The sequence below is a fragment of the Lygodium microphyllum genome, chromosome 16, assembly GCF_053477565.2.
Source record: "Lygodium microphyllum isolate KBCC chromosome 16, Lygodium_microphyllum_v1.1.10, whole genome shotgun sequence".
NCBI classification, from domain to species: Eukaryota; Viridiplantae; Streptophyta; class Polypodiopsida; order Schizaeales; family Lygodiaceae; genus Lygodium; species Lygodium microphyllum.
The window spans coordinates 47,078,046-47,099,784 of record NC_141150.1 but is presented as its reverse complement, the minus strand read 5'-3'; the positions used below and the strand labels follow the sequence as shown (position 1 = coordinate 47,099,784).

Genomic DNA, 21,739 nt, shown 5'->3' with positions numbered 1-21,739 from the left:
TGTTATATTTGATGAGATGGCTACTTGGTATGCATCACCTACAATAGTATCGTCTGATATGCCTTTTGCATATGCTTCTACAATTGATTTGCAGCAGAGTACTACATTGACAGGTCCTAGTGTGACGGATGTATCTTTTCCTCTGTATCTCCATGGATAGGGAAGCTACGTAGTTCTGCCTCACCGTCCAAACCACTGACACCACTATGTCACTGAGGGAGAGATATGATATGATGGACAGCAAAGGGAAAGAAAAAGTCTGAGGATGCACCTGGCATGATGACTTTAGGCTATGACTTGACTGGCAATTTAGACAGTGAACTTGGTATTCCGAATGTGTATACGCCTGGTACTAGGCTGAGTAGGTACATTCTGCCTCATGAGAGAGGGGAATCGAGTAGTGCACCACAACTCAGACGCTCACAGAGGGTTACGTATCCTGTGGATAGATTGACTTACAGTGGTTACTCTGCAAAGCATTATGCTTATATGGCGAAGATTATGGAAGTTAAGGAACCTGCCACTTATGCTAAAGCAGTGATGGATAAGAATTGGTGCACATCTATGGATGAGGAAATAAATACATTGGCTGAAAATAGTACTTGGGATCTTGTTCCACTACCAGATGGAAAAAGGACCATTGGCTACAAATGGGTCTATAAGATTAAATGCAAGTCGAATGGCAATGTAGAGAGGTACAAAGCCAGGTTGGCTGCTAAGGGTTATGCTCAGCAGTATGGACTAGACTACGAAGAAACTTTCAATCATGTTGCCATGATGGCAACCATATGAACAATGATTGCATTGGCTGTTGCTAAAGGCTGGAAATTGCAACAGATGGATGTCAAGAATGCCTTCCTCAATGGTGACTTGGAAGAGGATGTTTATATGGATTAGCCTGAAGGATATGTACACCTTGAATTTCAGCATTATGTATGCAAGCTAAAAAAAGCATTGTATGGGCTGAAGCAAGCTCCGAGAGCCTAGCATGCAAGGATCAATAATTACTTGCAAAGTTTGCAATTCATAGTTGGCATGGCTGATGTTCACAAAAAAGACGGACAAATGCTTGGTAGTGCTGGTTATTTATGTGGATGATTTGATAATCACAGGTGATGATGACTTTGGGATACATAATGTTATGAGAATGCTGAAATCCAAATTTGATATAAAGGACTTAGGTGAGTTGAAATACTTCTTGGGTATTGAGGTAATCAAGGCTGAAAATGGTATGTGGCTAATGCAGAAACTCTATGCCATAAAAATGTTGAAGAAATATGGCATGACTGAATGTAAACCGATTGATACACCTCTTGATCAAAATGTCAAGTTGGACATTAGCACTGGAGTTGAAATTGATGATGTGACTATATACATGCAGATGGTTGGAAGCTTGATCTACTTAACCATCACCAAGCCTAATTTGAGTTATGTTATGGGCTCATAAGTCAATTCATGCAGAAGCCCAGAAAGCCACACTTGGATGTTGTTAGATGGATTATGCCCATTGGTTTCATAGATGTGGATTGGGCAGGATGCTCATATGATCACAAGTCTACGAGTGGTTATGCCTTCAGCTTTGGAAGTGGAATTATCAGCTGGAGCAGCAAGAAGAAACCAATGGTTGCATTGTCTAGCACTGAGGCAGAGTACAGGGGTGCTGCGTTGGTAGCATGTGAGATTGCATGGCTGCTCAAGCTTATGGTTGATTTGGACATACATGTGGATGCTCTAGTGACTTTATTTTGTGACAATCTCAATAGTGTATTTCTGGCAATAAACCCAATATACCATGCCAGAACGAAGCATATTGAGAGACACTACCATTTCATCTGTGAGATGGTTCTTGCAGGCAAAGTGGATCTTATGCATGTGAAGACATATGAGCAGGTTGCAAATATCTTTACCAAGTCTTCGGGTAAAGATAAGTTCAGTCAGTTTCGACAGCCAGCTACTTGGTATATAGGTTTTATCTTGAGTTTGAGGGGGAGTGTTGAGACTTCAAGCTCATTATCTTATGTATAACCGACAATATCTTAGCTGTGTCCAGCTGTACATATGTGGGACATTTGATAAGTCGGGTTAGTCAGTGTAACCTAACCAATGTTAGTCATGGTTAGTGAAACCTAGTGTATGACTTACTCTTTAGTAAGTGTAGAATAACAATGGAATAATGACAGAAGAAGAAGAAGAGAGTATGACTGAGCTCTCTGTTGCCTTCAGCTTTGGAAGTGGAATTATCAACTAGAGCAACAAGAAGCAACCAATGGTTGCATTATCTAGCACTGAGGCAAAGTACAGGGGTGCTGCGTTGGCAGCATGTGAGATTGCATGGCTGCTCAAGCTTATGGCTGATTTGGACATACAAGTGGATTCTCCATTGACTTTATTTTGTGACAATCTCAATAGTGTACTTCTAGCAATAAACCCAGTTTACCATGCCAGAACGAAGCATATTGAGGGACACTACCATTTCATCTGTGAGATGGTTCTTGCAGGCAGAGTGGATATTATGCACATGAAGACGGATGAGCAGGTTGCAAATACCTTTACCAAGTCTTTGGGTAAATATAAGTTCAGTCGGTTTCGACATCAGCTACTTGGTGTATAGGTTTTATCTTGAGCTTGAGGGGGAGTGTTGAGACTTCAAGCTCATTATCTTATGTATGACCGACAGCATATTAGTTGTGTCCAGTTGTACATGTGTGGGACATTTAATAAGTCGGGTTAGTCGATGTAACCTAACCAAAGCTAGTCATGGTTAGTGAAACCTAGTGTATGACTTACTCTTTAGTAAGTGTAGAATAACAATGGAATAATGACGGAAGAAGAAGAAGAGAGTATGACTGAGCTCTCTGTTACTCTCCTCTATCTGTGTCTCATCATTTTGAATATATGGCAATGGCAATCTAATCTAATCAATTAGCATGCAATACTTGAAGTAATCTTTCAGCTCATTCCATGTAATGCAATAGAGTGGAAATGGAACCAATAAAATTGATAAGAAAAGGGTTTTACCATGCAATGACTCACTACTTGACTTGCCCTTTACAATAGATTTTCATTGATTTTTTCCATAAACAACAAATCATCAACAAGATATTAGATTAGAGCAATGAATCCAATCAACAATTCACTCTTAAACAAAAAAGATTTTATGCAATGCCACGATGCTAAGCAGGGCTTCTATCTCATTGATTCAATCAAGAGAGTGACTCAACAATGAATGGGACTGAAATGTAATGCAAATCTTCAATTCTTTAATCTCTCCACCAATTGGATGAGTCTTAGAAAAAGGATGAATAAGAGAGACCAAGAATTTATGAGAAATACCTCTTTCACAAGATTGAAGAAGACTTGAATGCCCCAATTGCTTGAATGTGCTTCTAGATGACCAATGTTGCTCAAATAACAGTCAATCCTTGCTCCTTAAAAGCTTTGGACTAGCTTGAGATTGAGGCATTGAATCTATTTGCCCCAAATTTTGACTCCATGGAAGCTCTCTTGGTTGAATCTTGGTCAATCTTGCTCGATATCTTCGATTTCTTTCAAGAATCTTCACAAAAATGAAACCTTGATCTAAAATGATAAGAAATCTAAGATAAATTGAAGCTTAAACTCAAGCTTTCATAACTGCCCATGGACTACACTGTTAGGGATTCAAGAGAGTAGAAGAAGAAAAGAGCATCAATGTTGATGATTTCTTAATGCTTTAGCTTGTTAGTGACTAAGGGAATCACCTCAATAGGAAAACCATCAAAGACACAATGCATATCCGAATCAACCTAAAAATTGTGCCATGATGTTTGGCTATTTGTTGCTCCACACCACTTAGTCAAGCTTGATATCTGTGATCAACTTGAAGAAGATGAAGAGAAGCTGATTCCAGTGCAAAATGCTTGAAGCAAGCTAGGGCTTGCAAAGGAGGAAGAGATCTTTGTTAAAGACTCTATGAAACCTACAAGAAAGCTTGAAGAAAGGGAAAAGAGAAACCTCACTTTGAAAAGTAGTCATAACTTACTGCTTCTCTAACCTTGGTTAGCCATTTTCATCCAAAATGCTCTTTAAAAAACCTGCTCCCAAACTCTTGTAAAAGGTTCAAGATAGTCCATGCTTCATGTAGATAGCTTGCAAGTACTTGCCATGTGGCTCCTACCATGTTGCCTTAGATTTTATTGTGTAAAATGTGTAAATTTTGAGAAACTCAATTGAACCAAAAGCCTAAGCTCTAATACCACTTATAAAGGAGTCTGAGAACAAGGAGAGAGAAGTCTGCATGAAGAGAGAGCTAAGAGAGAGAAAGAGAAGAGAGGAATGTAGGAAGAGAAAAGATACCTGCAGAGGAGAGTTTGAATGAGGAGATAGAGAGACATGAAAGAGGAAGAAAGAATAAGTAAGATGAAGAGACTTGTATTAACTGATGATGAAAAATAAAAGTTACTTACACCAACATAGCTAGTATTTTCCCACATCAATATTTCCCATATTATTTCCAATCTCTTACAAGATTAGTCCTTCAAGTATACGATAACCATCGAGACCATATGTCACACACCAACCTGGCAATCTTTCATCCCACTACATGGACAAGCCTAATGGTGATGATATTCTCCCCAATTATATGTGACAATTGACAATGAATATAAAAATTATACTCTTGGATTATGAGCCCATAGTAGATTTGGTGGTTGCAAGAACTCAAGGTAAAAGAATAGGACAGCCTCGAGAGTTGGCATATTGATACCTTGCCACATTGTGTTACGAAGCTTGAATAAGTGGAAAGAAAAGGGCAACCAAACATATAAAAGGCACCATGAATGTGGCATAACACACATGTATCTAGATTTTCCCCGGCATAATTTCTCAACTATATAATGATCATACCTACAATATTGTTGAGTTTGTTTGAAGTGAAAATGGTTGATGAATTGATCCCTCCAAATGCTACCACAAAAGCACATAGTAAGAAAGGATATCTAAGCCTTCCAAGGCCTTCAATAATGGATAGATCAATTGTAGATGAAAGGAATTTGTTGGAAGTGTTGAAAAATAGAGCTACCAAGATGCTCTTTAGTAATACTTACACACCCAAATGAGAGCCACAACTGTTTACCACATACATGGAGTCCAACAACAAATACCAAATTGATGTTAGGATTCATGGTTTGGGGGCATACAATGATGTGCAACCAACTTAGCAAGTGTCGGGTGGAAAATGGAGATGAACCATGGTGGTCAAGAAGAGATTTGATTGCATCTCTCTTAGATATAGCCTGAGGCCTGAACTATCTAGGCTATCAAGTTTGGCTGAACTTAATGATAGAATTGGATGGTGAGGAGGCTATTGTCTTGGTTTGTGTGGCTTGGGATACAAGTTAAGCTTTTGAACCTCATTAAGTCGATTCAATAATCATGTAAAGCGTGAAGAGTTAACAGGTCACATAAAAACTCGCTTGGTTTGAACCTTAGGAAACGTACCAAAGGAATAATAAGAGTTGAAATGCAATTAAGCAACCTAAAATGGAACTTAGGAATATAATCGCACTTACTAGTGCATGTCTCTAATGCACTACCAACTAATGCACATCCTTCACTACCATTGTTTCTTATTCTTCTTTGAAAGCACACACACACACACAGTCACTCTCTCTCTCTCTCTCACAAAGGAATTATGTCCAGCTCAGTAAGCTGTTTCAAAGAATGAAGTTTCTTCTACAAAAGTATGAGGCAAGGAAGAATGGGAAAGCCTTAATAATTCCTTACTGACCAACTTTATTCCTAGGTATCCGGACAAAACACCAGGTTCCATATCTACAATTGCTGAAAGAACCTGAAATATGATTACAAAGGAACACCTAACCCAGGCTACCCCATGAGGAGACAGCCCATACTTGAGAGATGAATTATAGTTTACTGCAAATAATATGGCCAAGCATGGTCAGTGATCTCGCATCATATAGAAGACACATACTTCTCAAATAAGTGTGCCTCAACCTTGATCTCCTGTATCAGGTCTTCTGACACTTTGTACAAGTATTTGGGACCTTGTTCCACCATGTGATCAATCCACCTCCCTACAGTCATGTCATCAAGACAGCTAGGAGCAGCTGCGTCTTTGGACACATCTGCAGCACCATCATCCACTGCAACAACTGGCTGTGCAGCCATCCTCTGCAGTGCAATCCCCATCAACCCTTTTGTAACATCAATGCAGGCAGGAGGAGCAGGGCCACTGGACACATCTGCAGCACAGGCTCTGGCCAGATTCACAGCATCATTATTCTCTGCAGCAGCTGGCAGCACAGTCATCCTCTGCAATGCAATCCGCATCGACCCATTTGTAATGCTATGGACTGCTGTCTCTGGCATGGTATTGTCAATGATTTTATTCCATCCACTCGGTGATGCAGCCAGTACAGCCTTTTGCTTTGTCTGGTTGGCCATGTCAGCAGCCTTGGGCACATCATTACCATCACCACCACCATCAGGATCAGCAGAGCCTCGGGAAACATCAACATCACAGGTTCCGGGCACATTCACAGCACCATTATTCTCTGCAGAAGCTGGGTGTGCAGTCATCCCCTGCAAAGCAATCCCCATGGACTCATTCGTTACTATGTGGACTGCCGCTTCTGGCACAGGATTGTCAATGATTGTCGCCTCCGGCACAGCATTGTCGATGATTGCCTGCTGCCCACTGCCGTGTGCTGCAATTGGTACAACTGTGGCGGCTGCCTTGGGCACATCATTACCAGTATAACCACTGCCGCTACAACAATCATCATCATGAGTTGAGATTACAACCCGGATGGTTGTCTCCTGTCCTATTTTGATCACATCACCATTCGAGAGGGGCACACACGAGCGCAGGTCGATGCTGGCACCATTGAGGATGGTGCCATTGGAGCTGCCTTCATCCATGACAGTCCATATGCCAAGACGATGATGAGCATCAATGTCATTGTCGCGGTGAGGAGCAGCGGAGGGACAGCGGCGGCCACACCGGTGAGAAACCCCAGCATCATCGTTGCAGTCATCAGCACGACAGGAGCCGTGGTTAGGGCTGTTCTGAGGCAAGCAGCGAATGGAGAAGTGTCTCTGAGACACGCCTGCGTCCCGGATTTGCAGGGTGTTGGACCTGGCGCGCCCCACAGTGGTGCAGGAAGAGGGCGAGCACAGCAGAGTATAACCTGACTTAGGGCCCTTCTCGATGAGCAAGGACAGTTCCTTCTCCTTGGCCATGCCTGAGGAGACACAGCAGAAGCCAAGCTTCACAAACAAAGCTGCAGGCAATTATAAACAAGAAAGTTTAGACAAGCTCGCACTATAATGCCCACGTCATGACCTATGATGACAAGTAGTGTTTTGGGCCATTTCGCGACACACCCCCACCAACCCACCACAAAGTGGCAAGCGCAATTCCAATTTCCAATACTACTTATTTTCCCTTCACAAATCTATTTCTCCTCTTTTCTCTCTCTTTTTCTAAATTTTTTCTTTTCTCCCTTTTCCTCTCTTTCTTTCTCTCTCTCCCCCCAATTCCCTATCTCTATTTTTTTTCTCTCTCATTGTCTTTTATTTTAGTTTGTTTTCTCTCATCTTCTGATTCTCTCTCTCTCTCTCCTAAGTTTTCCTCCTCACACAATTCTTTCACTTTCCTCTCTCTCCTTCGATTTTTTTTCTATCCTCTCCCTTCCCATATTTTTCTCTCTCTTTCTCAAGTTTCTTTTCTCACCTCTCTCTCTCTCTCTCTCTCTCTCTTTTCTCCCTCCTCTTTTCCCTCTTTTTTCTCACTCCTCTTTTTTCTTTGCATTTTTCTCCCCACTTTTCCTTCTCTCTCTCTCTCTCTCTCTCTCTCTCTCCAAATTTTTTCATTTTTTTCTCTTCTCATCCTCCTCTCTCTCTTTTCTCCCTCCTCTTTTCCCTCTTTTTTCTCACTCCTCTTTTTTCTTTGCATTTTTCTCCCCACTTTTCCTTCTCTCTCTCTTTCTCTCTCTCTCTCTCTCTCCAAATTTTTTCATTTTTTTCTCTTCTCATCCTCCTCTCTCTCTTTCCTCTTTCTCTCAATCATTTTTCCCTCTCTCTCTTTTCTCTTCTCTCCTCTTTTCCCTCCCTCTCTCTCATATGTTTTCTCCCTCTCTTTTCTCTTTTTTCTCTCCTCTTTTTCCCCTCTCTCTTCTCTCTCTCTCAAAGGTATGTGAAAAATATGACAAAAAAGTTTTAAATTAAAAAAAGCTCTAAAAATATTTATTTAAAATAGAAAAAAAATTAATCAAAATAGAAGGAAAAAGAGGAAAAAATTAAAAAAATTAACCTAATAGAGAGAGAGAGAGAGAGCCTACATGTGAGAGAGATGGGGGGTTTGATTAAAAAGGGGAGAGAGAATAGAGAGGGAGAAATGACATGTGAGAGGGGGGGTTAATTAAAAAGGGGAGGCTTGGGAAGGTGGGTAGTTCAAGAATCCCTCTAGATGTTCAAAGCTTCCCAAACCTACAACAAAAATAATATAGGAGTATAGATATCATGAGCTAGCCTACCCATATATGGGCACTACATGGTATCGTAATGGTATGAGAACGTATTATTGACATATATATAGTTCACAACCAAAATTGCAAGTAATTATAAGCAATTCACATTAAGTTTTAGGCAAGCTTAGACTATAATGCCCACATTGTGAATTATGACAATAGCATGAGTCAGTCTACTCATATGACCACTATGTGGTAGTGCTCATGGAAAATGCCCTTGCAATGTAATTGTATCAGTTATAGGATTGGCAAAAATTGGCATTCAAAATTTGATGCCCTTATGTAAAACCGTCCACAAACTTGGGTCATTCCTTTTTTTAATGTTTCTCACTCCTAGATACCCTTCCAAAAAATGGCAACTTTCACATATACCTTTGAAAAAATGTTTCATGTAGGTGTATATAGGTAATATATTGTTTAACTTTTTAACTATATTATTAAATTTTTGACCCCATTATCCGTACGCGATTGAAGATTGGAGTTATTCTTGGGGGCTAGGGCAACGGGCTTGACAACCTTAGATCTATCATTTGAAACTAATCTACTTGACCCTGCACTAGTGAGTCAATAAACCATGATTGTGTAGCTCATCTTCTTACACCTTCAACTTGTTATCCTACAGCTTAAGCTCTGCTAGTGCTTATCCTACACATGCAACATCATGATTCCTTCTTTTCCTTATCCCTAATTCCTTGTCTCATATAATCCTTAATTTCTAATAGAAACCTTAGGAAGACATTCAATTTACTAATCTTCATTTCAAACCAAACCTTCTTCTTATGCTTCTCCCTAGTCTACCCCACTAACACACCCCTTTCCCTTGAATCTTAGCCTCCCTGCATCAATTTCACCTAAATCTTAACTCATCTCATGATGCAACAGACATCAACAAGGACAAATAAGTTCTTATTGAAAAGAACGTAATTGAGCATTTCTATAATACAACAATCAACACATAAACTTTTTTACTAGTAAACATAAAAAAATATACCACTAAAAGGGTTATTTATAAGTTGAATCCTCTCTCCCTACTTAATTTCCCCATGCTATGATAGTCCTTATGATGGCCATTTTAGCCACTAGAGAAAAAGTTTCCTCATAGTCAATACCATGAGTCTATGCATACCCTTTGCCAACCAAGCATGCCTTATACTGATCAATACATCCATCTTGATCTTGTAAACCCATTTGCAACAAGTAGCTCTCTTGCCTTCAAATAAAGGCACTAACTCCCACGTGTCACTATCCATAAGTGCAACCATTTCTTTATCCATAGCATGATCCCAATACTCACTACCCACTGCATTCTCAAAACAAGTGGATTTCACATCCTACACAATCTTGGCCATGTATGCATAGTGATGAGCTATATAGCTATCATATGTCAGCTGCATTGGTTTTCTTACTCTACTTGACATGCGTGGACTTGGATCACTACTAAGTGCTTTAGCATCCTCTTGTGCCTTCTGCACACCATGTATTTTACTAGATGGAATCCCAAACTCCTCATCCAAGATCTGCTCAAGGCCATCTAAATCAATATCAACATGAAAGAAACTGGATGATACATCTATCATAATAGGTGAGTCTCTAACTTTCTCTTTACCTTTTCTTGACATCTGTGATGTACTTGGTGGAGTAGCCTGTGACCTCAATTTACCACTCCAAGGTTTATCAACATAACCATGACTAGGAGACTCTTATGGTCCACTCAATGTTTGTGCCAGCTAACTTGCTTTCTACATAGCCACACTCTCATGCTCATCAACCTCAACTACTTTTTGCGCATTACTATACCAGCTACTAATTTCATAAAAAACATCCCTACTAACTCTTAACTCACATGTAATAGGATTATAACATCTATATCCCTTTTGCTCAAGAGAATATCCCAAAAATACACATGTTTTTACTTTGGGATCCAATTTATTATGCAAGTCATTAGGAATATGTACATAAGCAATACATCCAAATACTTTCAAATGGGATAGATTTGTCTTTCTACCTATAAACTTCTCTTCAAGTATCATATCATGTACAACAATAGTGGGTGACATAAGTTGGCATCCACTACACATCTTAGTGATATGGCAGGATATTATTCACTAGTATGTTAGATGATCAACATGAGGATACGCTAGTGATTCTATAGTTGGACTACACTCATGTAGTCCATCCTTGGTTATGGCCCATTCATTGTACCACCTCTTCTTTCGTTAACTAGTTTACACTTAGGACCACATGTATATACGTTGTGGCGCTCTTTTATCATGTTGTAGACTTGGTTCTTTTGTGTGGAAGAAAAAGAAAGAAGAAGAAAATTTCAACCATATCTCTCTATGTACTTGAGTCTCCATTGTTTTGTATATGTGCTCTTGGTCTCTTTATCTCTCTTCCCTCTTATCTATTTTCATGGTATCATAGTTATTCCACAACTGCACAGAGCTTGATTGAAGGCTAAGGTGAAGGCATTAAAGCACAAAAGTAAGCAAGCAAGAAAGAGGTAAGAAGCTCTTTCACCTTTCTTGATTTGCCTTGGCTTATAGCTATAGGAGGCTCCTGAGGCTAGCAGGGCTACATTCATTTTAGTCTCTATTTCGGGCCTACAAGTGGTCTTGATAGTAGTTTTTGGATATACTATAGTTTCAACTATATCGGTTGTTTATAGGTACATAGGTATTATAGATTTTGAATCTGTAAGATTTCATGTGTTTGCTGGGCTACATATACATAAGGCTTTTGCATAGAGATTGTAGATTGTGGTTATTGTTGTGTAGTCAATGGAAAAGGATACATGTTTAGTTGTGGTGCGCCTTGTATAAGCTTGCTTGTTGCAGATTGCAATCTATTGCAAGTAAATTTTTTGTCAAATTGTTGGACAACTTCAACCAGATTGTTAGTGAGAAGCTTGATAAAAACAACTATCCTACATGGAAGTTCAGGATGACAAATTTCTTGAAGGGCAAAGGTGTTTGGAATTACATTGAAGGAGACATAGTAGTAGCACTTGAAGTTCCTCTACAAAATGCTACTACAAAACATATAAAAGCTAAGAAAAATTGGGAGCAGACATAGAGTAAAGTCATATATTGGATGTTTATTAGTATCATAGATAGTATGAAACCTATTGTATGGAAGAATCTAGCAAGGTTGTTCGAAGTAAACACAAAGGCTAAAAGGCTGTAGCTCAAGTCAAAGTTGAGCATGTTGAGAGATAGGCATATGAACCCTATGTATGCAAGGGTGGATAAGGATAGCTGGGTGTGAATGAAGTAGAGGGCAGGGGGAAACCCTAACCCTAGCCATCTAGAGGCTATTTAAATAGCCTAAAGGTCACTCTCAAGTAGAGGAGAGTGTACCAGTTGTACTTGTGAACGACTCATTAAGCAAGATCTTCTTCTTGTACTTGAGCTCCCTCTCTCCCTCTTGTGCACACTCTCACACCCTGGCTCTAATATTTCAACATTGTATCAAAGCCATCTTTGATCCAACAAGCTTCCCTCAACTTCATTTCTCACTAACTACACATGAGGCTTCATCTTCTTCATCTTATCCCTTGACCTCCATAGCCACAACTTGACCCCTTGACATTGGAGGAGTTGGTGTGAGCAAAAGAGGCCATATTAGCTCATGACTTCTTCTAGAGACTTCATCTCCAAATCAGGGCGCTTCAACCCAGCACATTAAACATTGACATTGGTCAACAAGGAAGGCAACATTGCGTGTTTTCCAAAAACAACACAGATTTTCCAACAACTTGTTTAGCCCGATGGCACAACCAGCAAAGGGCACAATCCCTTGAGCAACCATAGGGCTTTGTTAGTCCCCCTAAGTGAATTATCTCCATCTAATTTCATCCCTACAGCTCACACGGAGAAAAACCCTAACTGGGTATCCTGTTGGCAACCATAGCCACAAGCTTAAAAGCTTGACTTTCTTGCTTTTTTCACATTTTGCTATCATTAACAATGATTTTTATCACTAAGTCACTACCTCTAGAGTCAATTAATGATCTGTGGTCTTCATTTCAATGATGATTCTTCATTTGGTCGGCATCCCTAATCTTGCCAAGATGGATATGTATCATCTTAAGTGGTTCCAACCTTGAGATGAGTGCTTCTTAGCACTAAAATGCATTTGGTAGTTCATTATTTGCTAGTGTTTTATGATAAAACAAAAATATGAATGTTATTGAAATCTCCTCTGACTCTTCTATAAGTATTGAAGTTCTCAATCGACCTTATTCAACCAAATACTCATCCACTAGACCACAAGATTGGGAGGAGCTAGAAGTTCAATCCAAGTTCACTTCATTAAAGCCCAGGAAGGCAATCAAACCTAAACAAAAGGTTTGTCCAACGGAAAGGACCACCAAAGTCTTATTTTAAAATACTCCACATGTATGACTTCCAACCTTTCTCATCCTTGTAGTTTTAAGTCTACACAGTTGTGAGGCTATGTGCCATCTATGAACACATAGATCATTTCCTTCATTTGGTTTGCACTTATTAGCCATTGTGTAAAGAACTAGACACTTCCATTGGCTAGAGCAATCAGTAAGACCTTCCTATCATGGCCATGGCTTATGCCAATGTTAGACCTTCTGTAAGTTTGATGGAAAAGGCTTTCATCCATGCTAGGTACTAGTGAAGTATAAATTGATGGAATGGGGCTACTGGCCCTTTATCAAAGGGACCAAGGTTATTGATCCATCAAACCCACTTGATTTAGAAGATAATGAAAGAGCCCAAGCCATAATAATGCTTCATCTAGACAAATCACTAATCCATCACATTGACCAACTCTCCACTGCGCCAAGGAGAAATAGGATGAGCTTGAAAAGCTTTATGGTGCTACAGGAAAGAACTCTAAAAATTTTCTTAAGATCAAAATTTTTAGTCTAGAGTATAAACAAGGAGAAGACCTAGGTAAGTTCATTTCTCACATGAAGGGGCTCATGGCACAACTATCCTCAGTTCAAGCTCCAATTCATGATGAAGATGCCATTCCAATTCTCTTGAAGGCCGTAAAGAAGGTATTTCCAACTCTTGTAACTACTCTTACAAATATCCCTAATCCAACTTTGGAAAGCACCATCCAATCTTGTTTAGATGAGGATAAAAGATAATAAAGAAGGTAGCACTAGTCAGGCATCCACTTCAACAGCCCATGACCAAGTCTTGGTTCATACTATATCCACTAAATGCTCCTGCAACAAAAGGGAACATCTTGTCAACAACTGTTGTAAAAAATATCATGACAAAATGAAGTGCAACAAATGTAAGAAGATAGGGCATATTACCAGTAAATGTCCTACCATTCCTAAAGTACCAAAGATACATAAAGTATATGAAGCATGTTAGTTTTGAAAGTAAGCAAGACATGTGTTTTCACATGAAAATCATGTATACAAGAAGCCACTTGATTTAATACATTCTAATGTGTGGAAGGTCATACAAAGACTGCAACTTTGAGTAGTTACAAGTATCATATTTCCTTCATTAATGATCATACTTGCAAAGAATGGGCTTACTTTATAGATGAGAAAAGTGAGATATTCACTCACTATAAAAGCTTTAAGGCTTTGGTAAGAAGACATGGTTGCATATTAAATACTTAAAGTTGGATGGAGGGGGAGAATATCTCTCCAATGATTTTTTCTAATTTCTTGCAAAAAAATGATACATAGAGACAATATACATGTAGATATACTCCACAGCAAAACAAGGTTGCTAAGCACAAAAACAAGATATTGCAGAGGTGGCTTATGCATTGATATAAAAAAGAAACTTGCTGCATTACTATTGGGCTGAAGCAGTTGCTATTGGTGTATACATTATGAACTACATCTGCCAACGTCCTAACTTGAAACTCTTAAGCATCGAGTCGAAGTCCTATTTATAGCCTTGGCCCTCCAACGTGCAACAACCAATGGACTCCTAATTAGCCTCAAGCCTACATTGGCAGTGCTATAGTGGCCACTGGCCAACCTTGTCTACCCTCGACAATCCTTGAGGCTTATTCATACATGCATTATGCCACCAAGTGCCAAATCAATAGCTTTCTAGCCCCGCCGCCCAGTGCCAAGTTAGGGTCATGACTCATGAAGAATGGCTAGCCGCTATCCATTAGCCCAAGGGCCAACATAATCAACAACAATCAACCATCATGCATCATGAGTCTAGGCCCAACACAAGCATGATTAAGCTCTTAGCTTTCAAGGTCTAGGACATGTTGCCTAGGCCCCAACACTAGCCTAGAACTTGAGAGTCAATTGTTTAATCACCAACCTTGACTCTCTAGCCACAAGTGCCTCCACTTGATAGTGTCGAGTGCCACACTGGTTTTAGTGACGTGAGATAGATTGAGAATCGAGTGTTACACAGCATGCGAGTCACTAGTGAAGAAATAATCCAACAACCCCCCTTGTCGCATGATCAGGAACAACAACAACTCGACTCGCCCTCGGACAGACAAACCATGCTCAGGGAGCGATGGAGGAAATTAGTTGAAGAAACCAAGAGGCAGTTGAGAGCCAAACTAGTCGTGTAGCCATCCGCACCCCTCCCACCATGCCCCGATGACCTCCCGATGCAATTCCACACGGAGCTGGTGATTTGGGAACATCAAAAAACGAAAAGGATCCTTTTACTTTCAGTTTCCTCATGCCTAACAGCCTGAGAAGGGTCCTACCAATTAAGGTAATGGAGGAGGTGATTGCGACTGGCGGTCGGCTAGGCAAAAAATGGCTGGAAGACAGGGCAAAGACCCCCACTCTATGGGGGGCACGGAGGAAGTAGAGTTTTGGCAAGACAAGGTGTTCTCGAGGTACCACACATTGTAAGGGGCTACAACTGCGAACCTCTTTGGAGAAGGCGAGTATGTGATATTAACATGCTCGTCTGGATGGCGTTTTGCAACACCCTACCCTATGAGAGGAGCGACCCCACATTCATGGCGTATCCTCGTAGGGTAGATGTGGATTTATTTGCCACCCTCCATGGGCGGCATGACTTCCCCATCATCTACAACTCCAACGCCGCCTCCTTCGAGCATGCCCTCCTTTTTGATTTAGAAAGCCCAGTGATTCCATGACTCACTTTCTCGCAGACTTCTCCTCCTATCCAGATCCCGCCTTTATAACTACATGTAATTACCTTAGGCTTCTTAAGCTATTACTCAAGCAAGACCCAACACCACAAGAGAGTGGCTTGCCCCCCCTCTTTTTTGACCCCAATGCTATTGATAGCTGCGCTATGGCATGCCTAATGATGAGAGCTAGCCTTCTTCCCTCCTTTTGCCTAGCTCTCCTAGAAGATATGAACGATAGCCAGTTTACTAGGTGCAACCATCCCTTCCTTTCTACCACCTCTCTCCACGTCCACATGAACCTCAAAGGGTACATGTAAAGCCGTCAATTTTTGAGCAAATCCATCCGACCCCCTTCTCTGCCTCCATCAGACAAGGAAGATTAGGTATTGGCTGTCGTTCTCCTAGCAGTGCAAAAAAAAAAAAGAGAAAGAAAGAAAAAACCCCTTACACATGGAATACCTGTGCATCCCTACGCATGGAATAAACCAAACAACTCACTTCCACAACCACTTAGCACCTCATAAAGCACAATCACCGCACCTAGGGGTCCTCAAGTTAGGCATGCTCGGTGGCTTCGGTCGGCCGGCTCCACTCCTAACCCCCTAGCCCTTTTCTGCCCTCCCCCCCCACTTCACGCTTAGGGCCCATCAAGGGCAGGACATACGTAGGGAGGCCATTCACCTATGGTTAGACCTGTCACCCTGAGCCACTCGCACTGCACACTAAGATAGACATCCCCCTCCTTAGGTGGAGCACCTATTAGAATATCAAGCTCATACTATTCTCTTGTTAGTATGTATGACTAGTCCAGCTGTATCAGCAACAAGTGTGGGACATTAAATAAGTAGATGGTCTTAGACCCAGTGTGAATGGTCCTACGGACCTTAGTACTATTGTATACACTTACTCTATGTGTGTGGTTATGAGATAATGAATGAATGGAAGAAGGTGAGAGCATGCTTGCTCTTCACTCTGTCTTTGCCTCTCTCAATAACGACATGGTATCAGAGCCTCATCCATGAGGCTATGGGAGAATGGGTATGACCACTTGCAGTGCTGCAGAGGCAATGAAGTTAGAAATGAAGAAGGAGTTGGACACTTGCAGATGAAGCCATAGCCAAATGGAAGATATGTATCAGTGTCTGTATACATACGATTGATAGGAGGTCATCAAGGCTTGAAGGAAGGGTTGAAGAGCTTGATTTGAATCATGCTATGGAGTAGATTATGACCAGCATTGGAAGCAACAAATAGTGGAAACATATTTGAAAATTAACGCCTGTAAAACAGTGTGAACAGTCTGAAAATCTGTGCCTGTTTTTGATGGTCAAAGTGATGAAGCATCCAGTTATATGCTTGGACATTGAGACAAGTGGACATATCTCTCCACAAATAGGAGGCTACTATTGATCTGTAGTCATATGACAGTGTGATCAAATAGCTGATGGCGTAGTTCTGGGCAACTCACGTGGATGCAACAAGCACAATTAGATTGGCGAAAGATTTGAACTTCCGCCTTTGGCATTGAAAGCTCAACCCGATGAATAACAAATGGGGGTAGTCACTCGAGCTCATTGAAGATGAAAGCTAGCAGTAATAATACGACAGCTCATGTGGCATATTTCAACTTGCTATCTACTCCAATTGATAGTGGGCTTCCTCCATAGTTGTTGGCCCTAAAGAACAGGACAAGTGGTGCCTCTCTTGCTAGTGTGAATGAGCTCAACAATGGCACCCTTGTTCAACTACAAAACAAGACCTTCAGTAGTAGTAGCAACAACTCAATAGAGCAATGGGCAACAACAGGAGCTCATGGAGCATTATGTATGCTGTAGCAAACTGATGTAAAGCAATCTGGATGTGACCAGCAGACCTGTATAATGCAGGCTGAATACACTTGTTGTGTATGGTACTTATAGGCAACAATGAAGTCTTAATAGACATTGATCATTGAAGAGCTTATACTTGGTTGATGCTTGACAAAGCATATGTGTTATTTCTTATGTTTTTGATCTTGGATTGGGAGTGTCAAATGCTCAGTGTTTGAAGATAATGACATGCTGAAATATGTCCAGAAGTTTTTCAGCACTAATACAGGGCACTGTTTGATCCACCAAGGCTTTGGAATGATGGATATGACTATCAAGAATGCTTGATAAATGTCTATGCAATACCCATGTACACTTGGTCATGATTAAAAGGGATTAAAAATTCACTTTTGGAATGCATTTATAGATTTGGAAATTACAGGCTGAAATCTGTAATTTGAATGTATGAAAGTTTTATCACTTGAAGGTTGAAATATACTGACATCCATTTGGTACCTGCTTTGCCGAGTACCATGCATACTCAGATCTGAAGCATTTACTGACTGCAATCTATGAGCAAGAAGTTTGACATCTATACTTGTTGTCTATGCACAGTTTTGTGCCCGTATGGTTATGTTTGGACTGCTACATGTACTAGCAGCTGTCTATGAAGGTTTGGGACATGTATGACATGTATATGACTCAATTTTGGCTTTGAATAAGCTGCTGGTCACACTGACAGTTTACAGTTTTCAGACTGTATGTATTTACCCTGGCAGTGAGGTTGCAGGAGTCTAAGCTGAAGCAACTCCAAAGCATATGTATTGACTGTTATACTTATGAGTTAGACCACTGGTTGTGGACTATTTTGAGCTATCATTGGGCTGAAATACCTTGGTTTTTTTTTTACTACAATTAATTGCAGAAAACTATCATAAACAGTTGAGGATTGAACTTGGTTAGTCATGCTTGTTGGCTTGCAGGAAGTCAGGTAGTGACTAAATAGTGTTTGGTACAACATGGCTAATGCAGAGAGGATTGACAATATAACCCAGATAGTGGGGGAAAAGCTTGATAGTAACAATTATGCCATATGGAAGTTTCACACCACAGCTAGAATTTTTAGTAGTAGGTATTTTGATTGGTTGATTAAGGTTTTTCATGAGCACTTCTATGTGGTATCTTAATGATACAAGAATGTATTTTTACCAAATATATATCTATACTATCTCTTATTTCACAATTTAACAAGCAAAAAGCCAAACTTGTCATATCAACTACAAAGCCTAGAATGATACCCATACTTATAAATACATATGAGCAACACTTTTAGAAAATACATTGAAGTCAATTGCATGACATTTGAAAAAACTCTTGAAAAGTAGCTCAAAATATAGATATTGAAAAAAGATTATGCTAGGGAACACAACAAGGAATGATCCACTCATGACAAAAAACCAAATGCTTGGCACTTTGGTCAAGAAGGGTACATGTTGTCAAAATGCCCACAACAAAAGGAATCAATCCAAGAGAATAACACAGATCATAGATTTTCCAAATGCAAAATCACACACATGTACCATGATTTCCCTAAGAAGAAGCCAAACATAGTAAGGCAATTGTCCCAACTATACCTTTGAGCCTATTTAGAGTCAAAATGATCAATTAAAAAATGTGATCCTAATTCCAATTACCATAACTAGAGTATGAAGTAGAAAAGAAGGCATAAGTATTCCTAGTCCTTCTACATGTAGTGGAGCACATAGAAAATAAAGAAGTGTGCAACCAATTACTTTGCAAAGCGATGGTGTTACCATGATACATGAGGACTAATTGTTCCAATTACTAAAAGTGTTAATACAATATGAAAGACCAACAAGACACCAACTACTAACGAGGTGAATACCCTAACTCAAAACATCAATTGATAGTAATCAATAAGGCTAAAGACTAGATCAAGGAAACATAACTAGAACTTCAAGATCAAGAGGCAATGATTGGGAGGCATGATTGCAATAGACTTGACAAGCACTGCACCATTGTAAACTCCCATTGTTCTAAACACCTTTTGGAGGGCTACCTCAACTCAAGCTAATCAACAAGAATTCTTGACAATCCTACCTCAAGGGTAGAGTCATGAAATGAGGACCATGAGTTTCCAATTCTAGGAAATCGATCAAGGCATCATTTTAGCCCTAAGCTCAACTGATATAATTATACCATTAGGCATGTTGTTGAACTGAGACCCAAGTCTTTTCAAGGCTTAAATAGAATGAATTAAAGTAGAAGTAGCAAAACTAGCATTACCAAAGCCTCAAATCAAAATGGCACCTAGCCTAACACGAACTCAAATTTAGGAACCTTCAATGGGGCGGGGGGGGGGGGGGGGGGGGGGGGGCGGCGGTGTGTGTGTGTGTGTGTACATGCATGCGCATGTGCACACATGCATGCATGCATGCACGTGTGTGTGTGCGCGCGCGCGCGTGAAGAAAAGATTGAGCAACATATCATCCTACTAGTAGAAGCCCTAGGTGACATAGTGGGAAGAAGACTCATTGATATGGGTATTAGAATCAGTATAATAAATCATGTAATTCAAGAAATGGAAAATCCACCATTGAGAATATTAACTTTAATCTAACCATGCCTAATGGTTTCAAAGTTTTCCCTTTGGGAGTCCTAAAAGATTGCAATGTCATTTCCCTCTACACAACAACTTTATACTCAATGGAAGTCGGCAAGGCCAACTGCACAAATTTAGGGTAGTATGATGCCATATCCAACTATTGTTATATATTTATAGTGCATATTGGTTTGGGTCGGGCAATCACCTCAACATTCATTTGTGGGGATCTTGAGCACTTAGACAGTAGATGGTTCCCTCCATTGTCTATGCACTAGATATTTTGGTAGCAGCATCATGGTTTCTTTAGGGCCTCATTGAGCTTGGTTAACTCTTACTACCACTAAATACAACAAGCAAGTCTCGGGTTACGCTAAGCCCAAAGTCACTTTTAGTAGATGTGGCATCACTCCCCTTCCTTGGCCTTTTTGCCATGGTTTCTCTCTGAGTGTAAGTCAACAATCTGCTTATGACCTCATCTAGAACTTCATTAAGGCTGTTTCTATCCAAGGTAGAGTTACTAGCCATGGCTTTGTAGATTGCTTGTTACATGTGGCCTTCATGAAATCTTTAGCAATACCTTATGTGGTTAGGCCAATTTGCATAGCTATGATTCATTTGTATAAGCTTCGAACCTTAAAGACATACTCTCTTGTGTTCTCTCTATCCTTTTATGCTATGTAGATGATTTGGCATAAATATGGCCATTAGCCTAGGGTAGTTTCCTCTGGTCTAATTTCACAAGCATTTGCACTACTTGGCCCATAATGGCTTGATTTCTCATTGTTTATTGTCTTTTAGGATTATATATGAGGCTCTTTTTGAGCTTAAATTTAATCCCTTATTTTTTTTCTATGTCCCTCCACACAGTGGGTTTCTTTCCTAAATGTTGAACTCTTTTACAACTGTCTACCCCAGTTGTAGGGGTCTTCTAATTCAAGTGATGAATAAATTCTTGATCCTAGCTATGACCTCATCTTCATGCTCATACAAAATTTCTTCTTTCTAAATCAAGTGAAGGTGTACATGCAATCCAACTGATAGTTATTTTGGCCCTTTTTTAGTCTCTTAACTCCCCACTCAAGTCCGTAGCTCTTTGCTTGAGTTTTTGGTTTTCTACTCAAGTCACCACCTTTGAATGTACTAGAATATGTATTAGTTGAGTGCTCAAGACCAATGGGATTAAGCAAGTATAAGTTTAAGGGTCAATTTGAGGGCTCCTTGATAGTTCTACCAATTGGATTGGTCCTTGGCTTGCAAGTCAAGCCTCAAAGGCTCACTAAAAGATGGCCAAGGTGCAACTATCAAGCTAGACTCTAACCAATCGCATTTGAGTCAATGTAGTAAGGTCTCAAATTGATCTGTCAGGTTTAGGGCTTGAGAGGGTCTAGGACTCGTGAGTCTCCTCTTGATTGTTGGTGTGAAGGGTCTTTAGTGGAATACAATCCTCTAGACTTGAGACAAAACTTTTCTTGGTCGAAGGCTCAAGACTCGAAAGGATCTCACTTGAGTAATAGTCCTTTGGTCAAGGGGGTCTACTTGATCAATTGAGTGTTGTGCAGGTAGGTCTCTTTAGAGGATCCTATACTTCATAATATTTACTTTCTCTTGATTAATTGAGTGCTCAATAGATTTGTGGTCTAGTTTAAGGGTGGACTAGTTTAAGGGTGGACTCTTGCATGCTT

The 21,739-nt window shown here is 40.2% G+C and overlaps 1 protein-coding gene across 1 annotated transcript; it reads right to left on the bottom strand.

Annotated features, from left to right (window-relative positions):
• Positions 1-5,710: 5,710 nt before the first annotated feature.
• Positions 5,711-7,303, bottom strand: LOC148022779 (uncharacterized). Its single transcript, XM_087695124.1, has one exon. The coding sequence runs from the start codon at positions 7,240-7,242 to the stop codon at positions 5,953-5,955; it is 1,290 nt and encodes a 429-aa protein (XP_087551250.1). The 5' UTR covers positions 7,243-7,303; the 3' UTR covers positions 5,711-5,952.
• Positions 7,304-21,739: the final 14,436 nt, after the last annotated feature.

Coding starts and splice junctions, on each gene's coding strand:
- LOC148022779 (XM_087695124.1), bottom strand. CDS start 7,242: ATGGCCAAGGAGAAGGAACTGTCCTTGCTCATCGAGAAGGGCCCTAAG.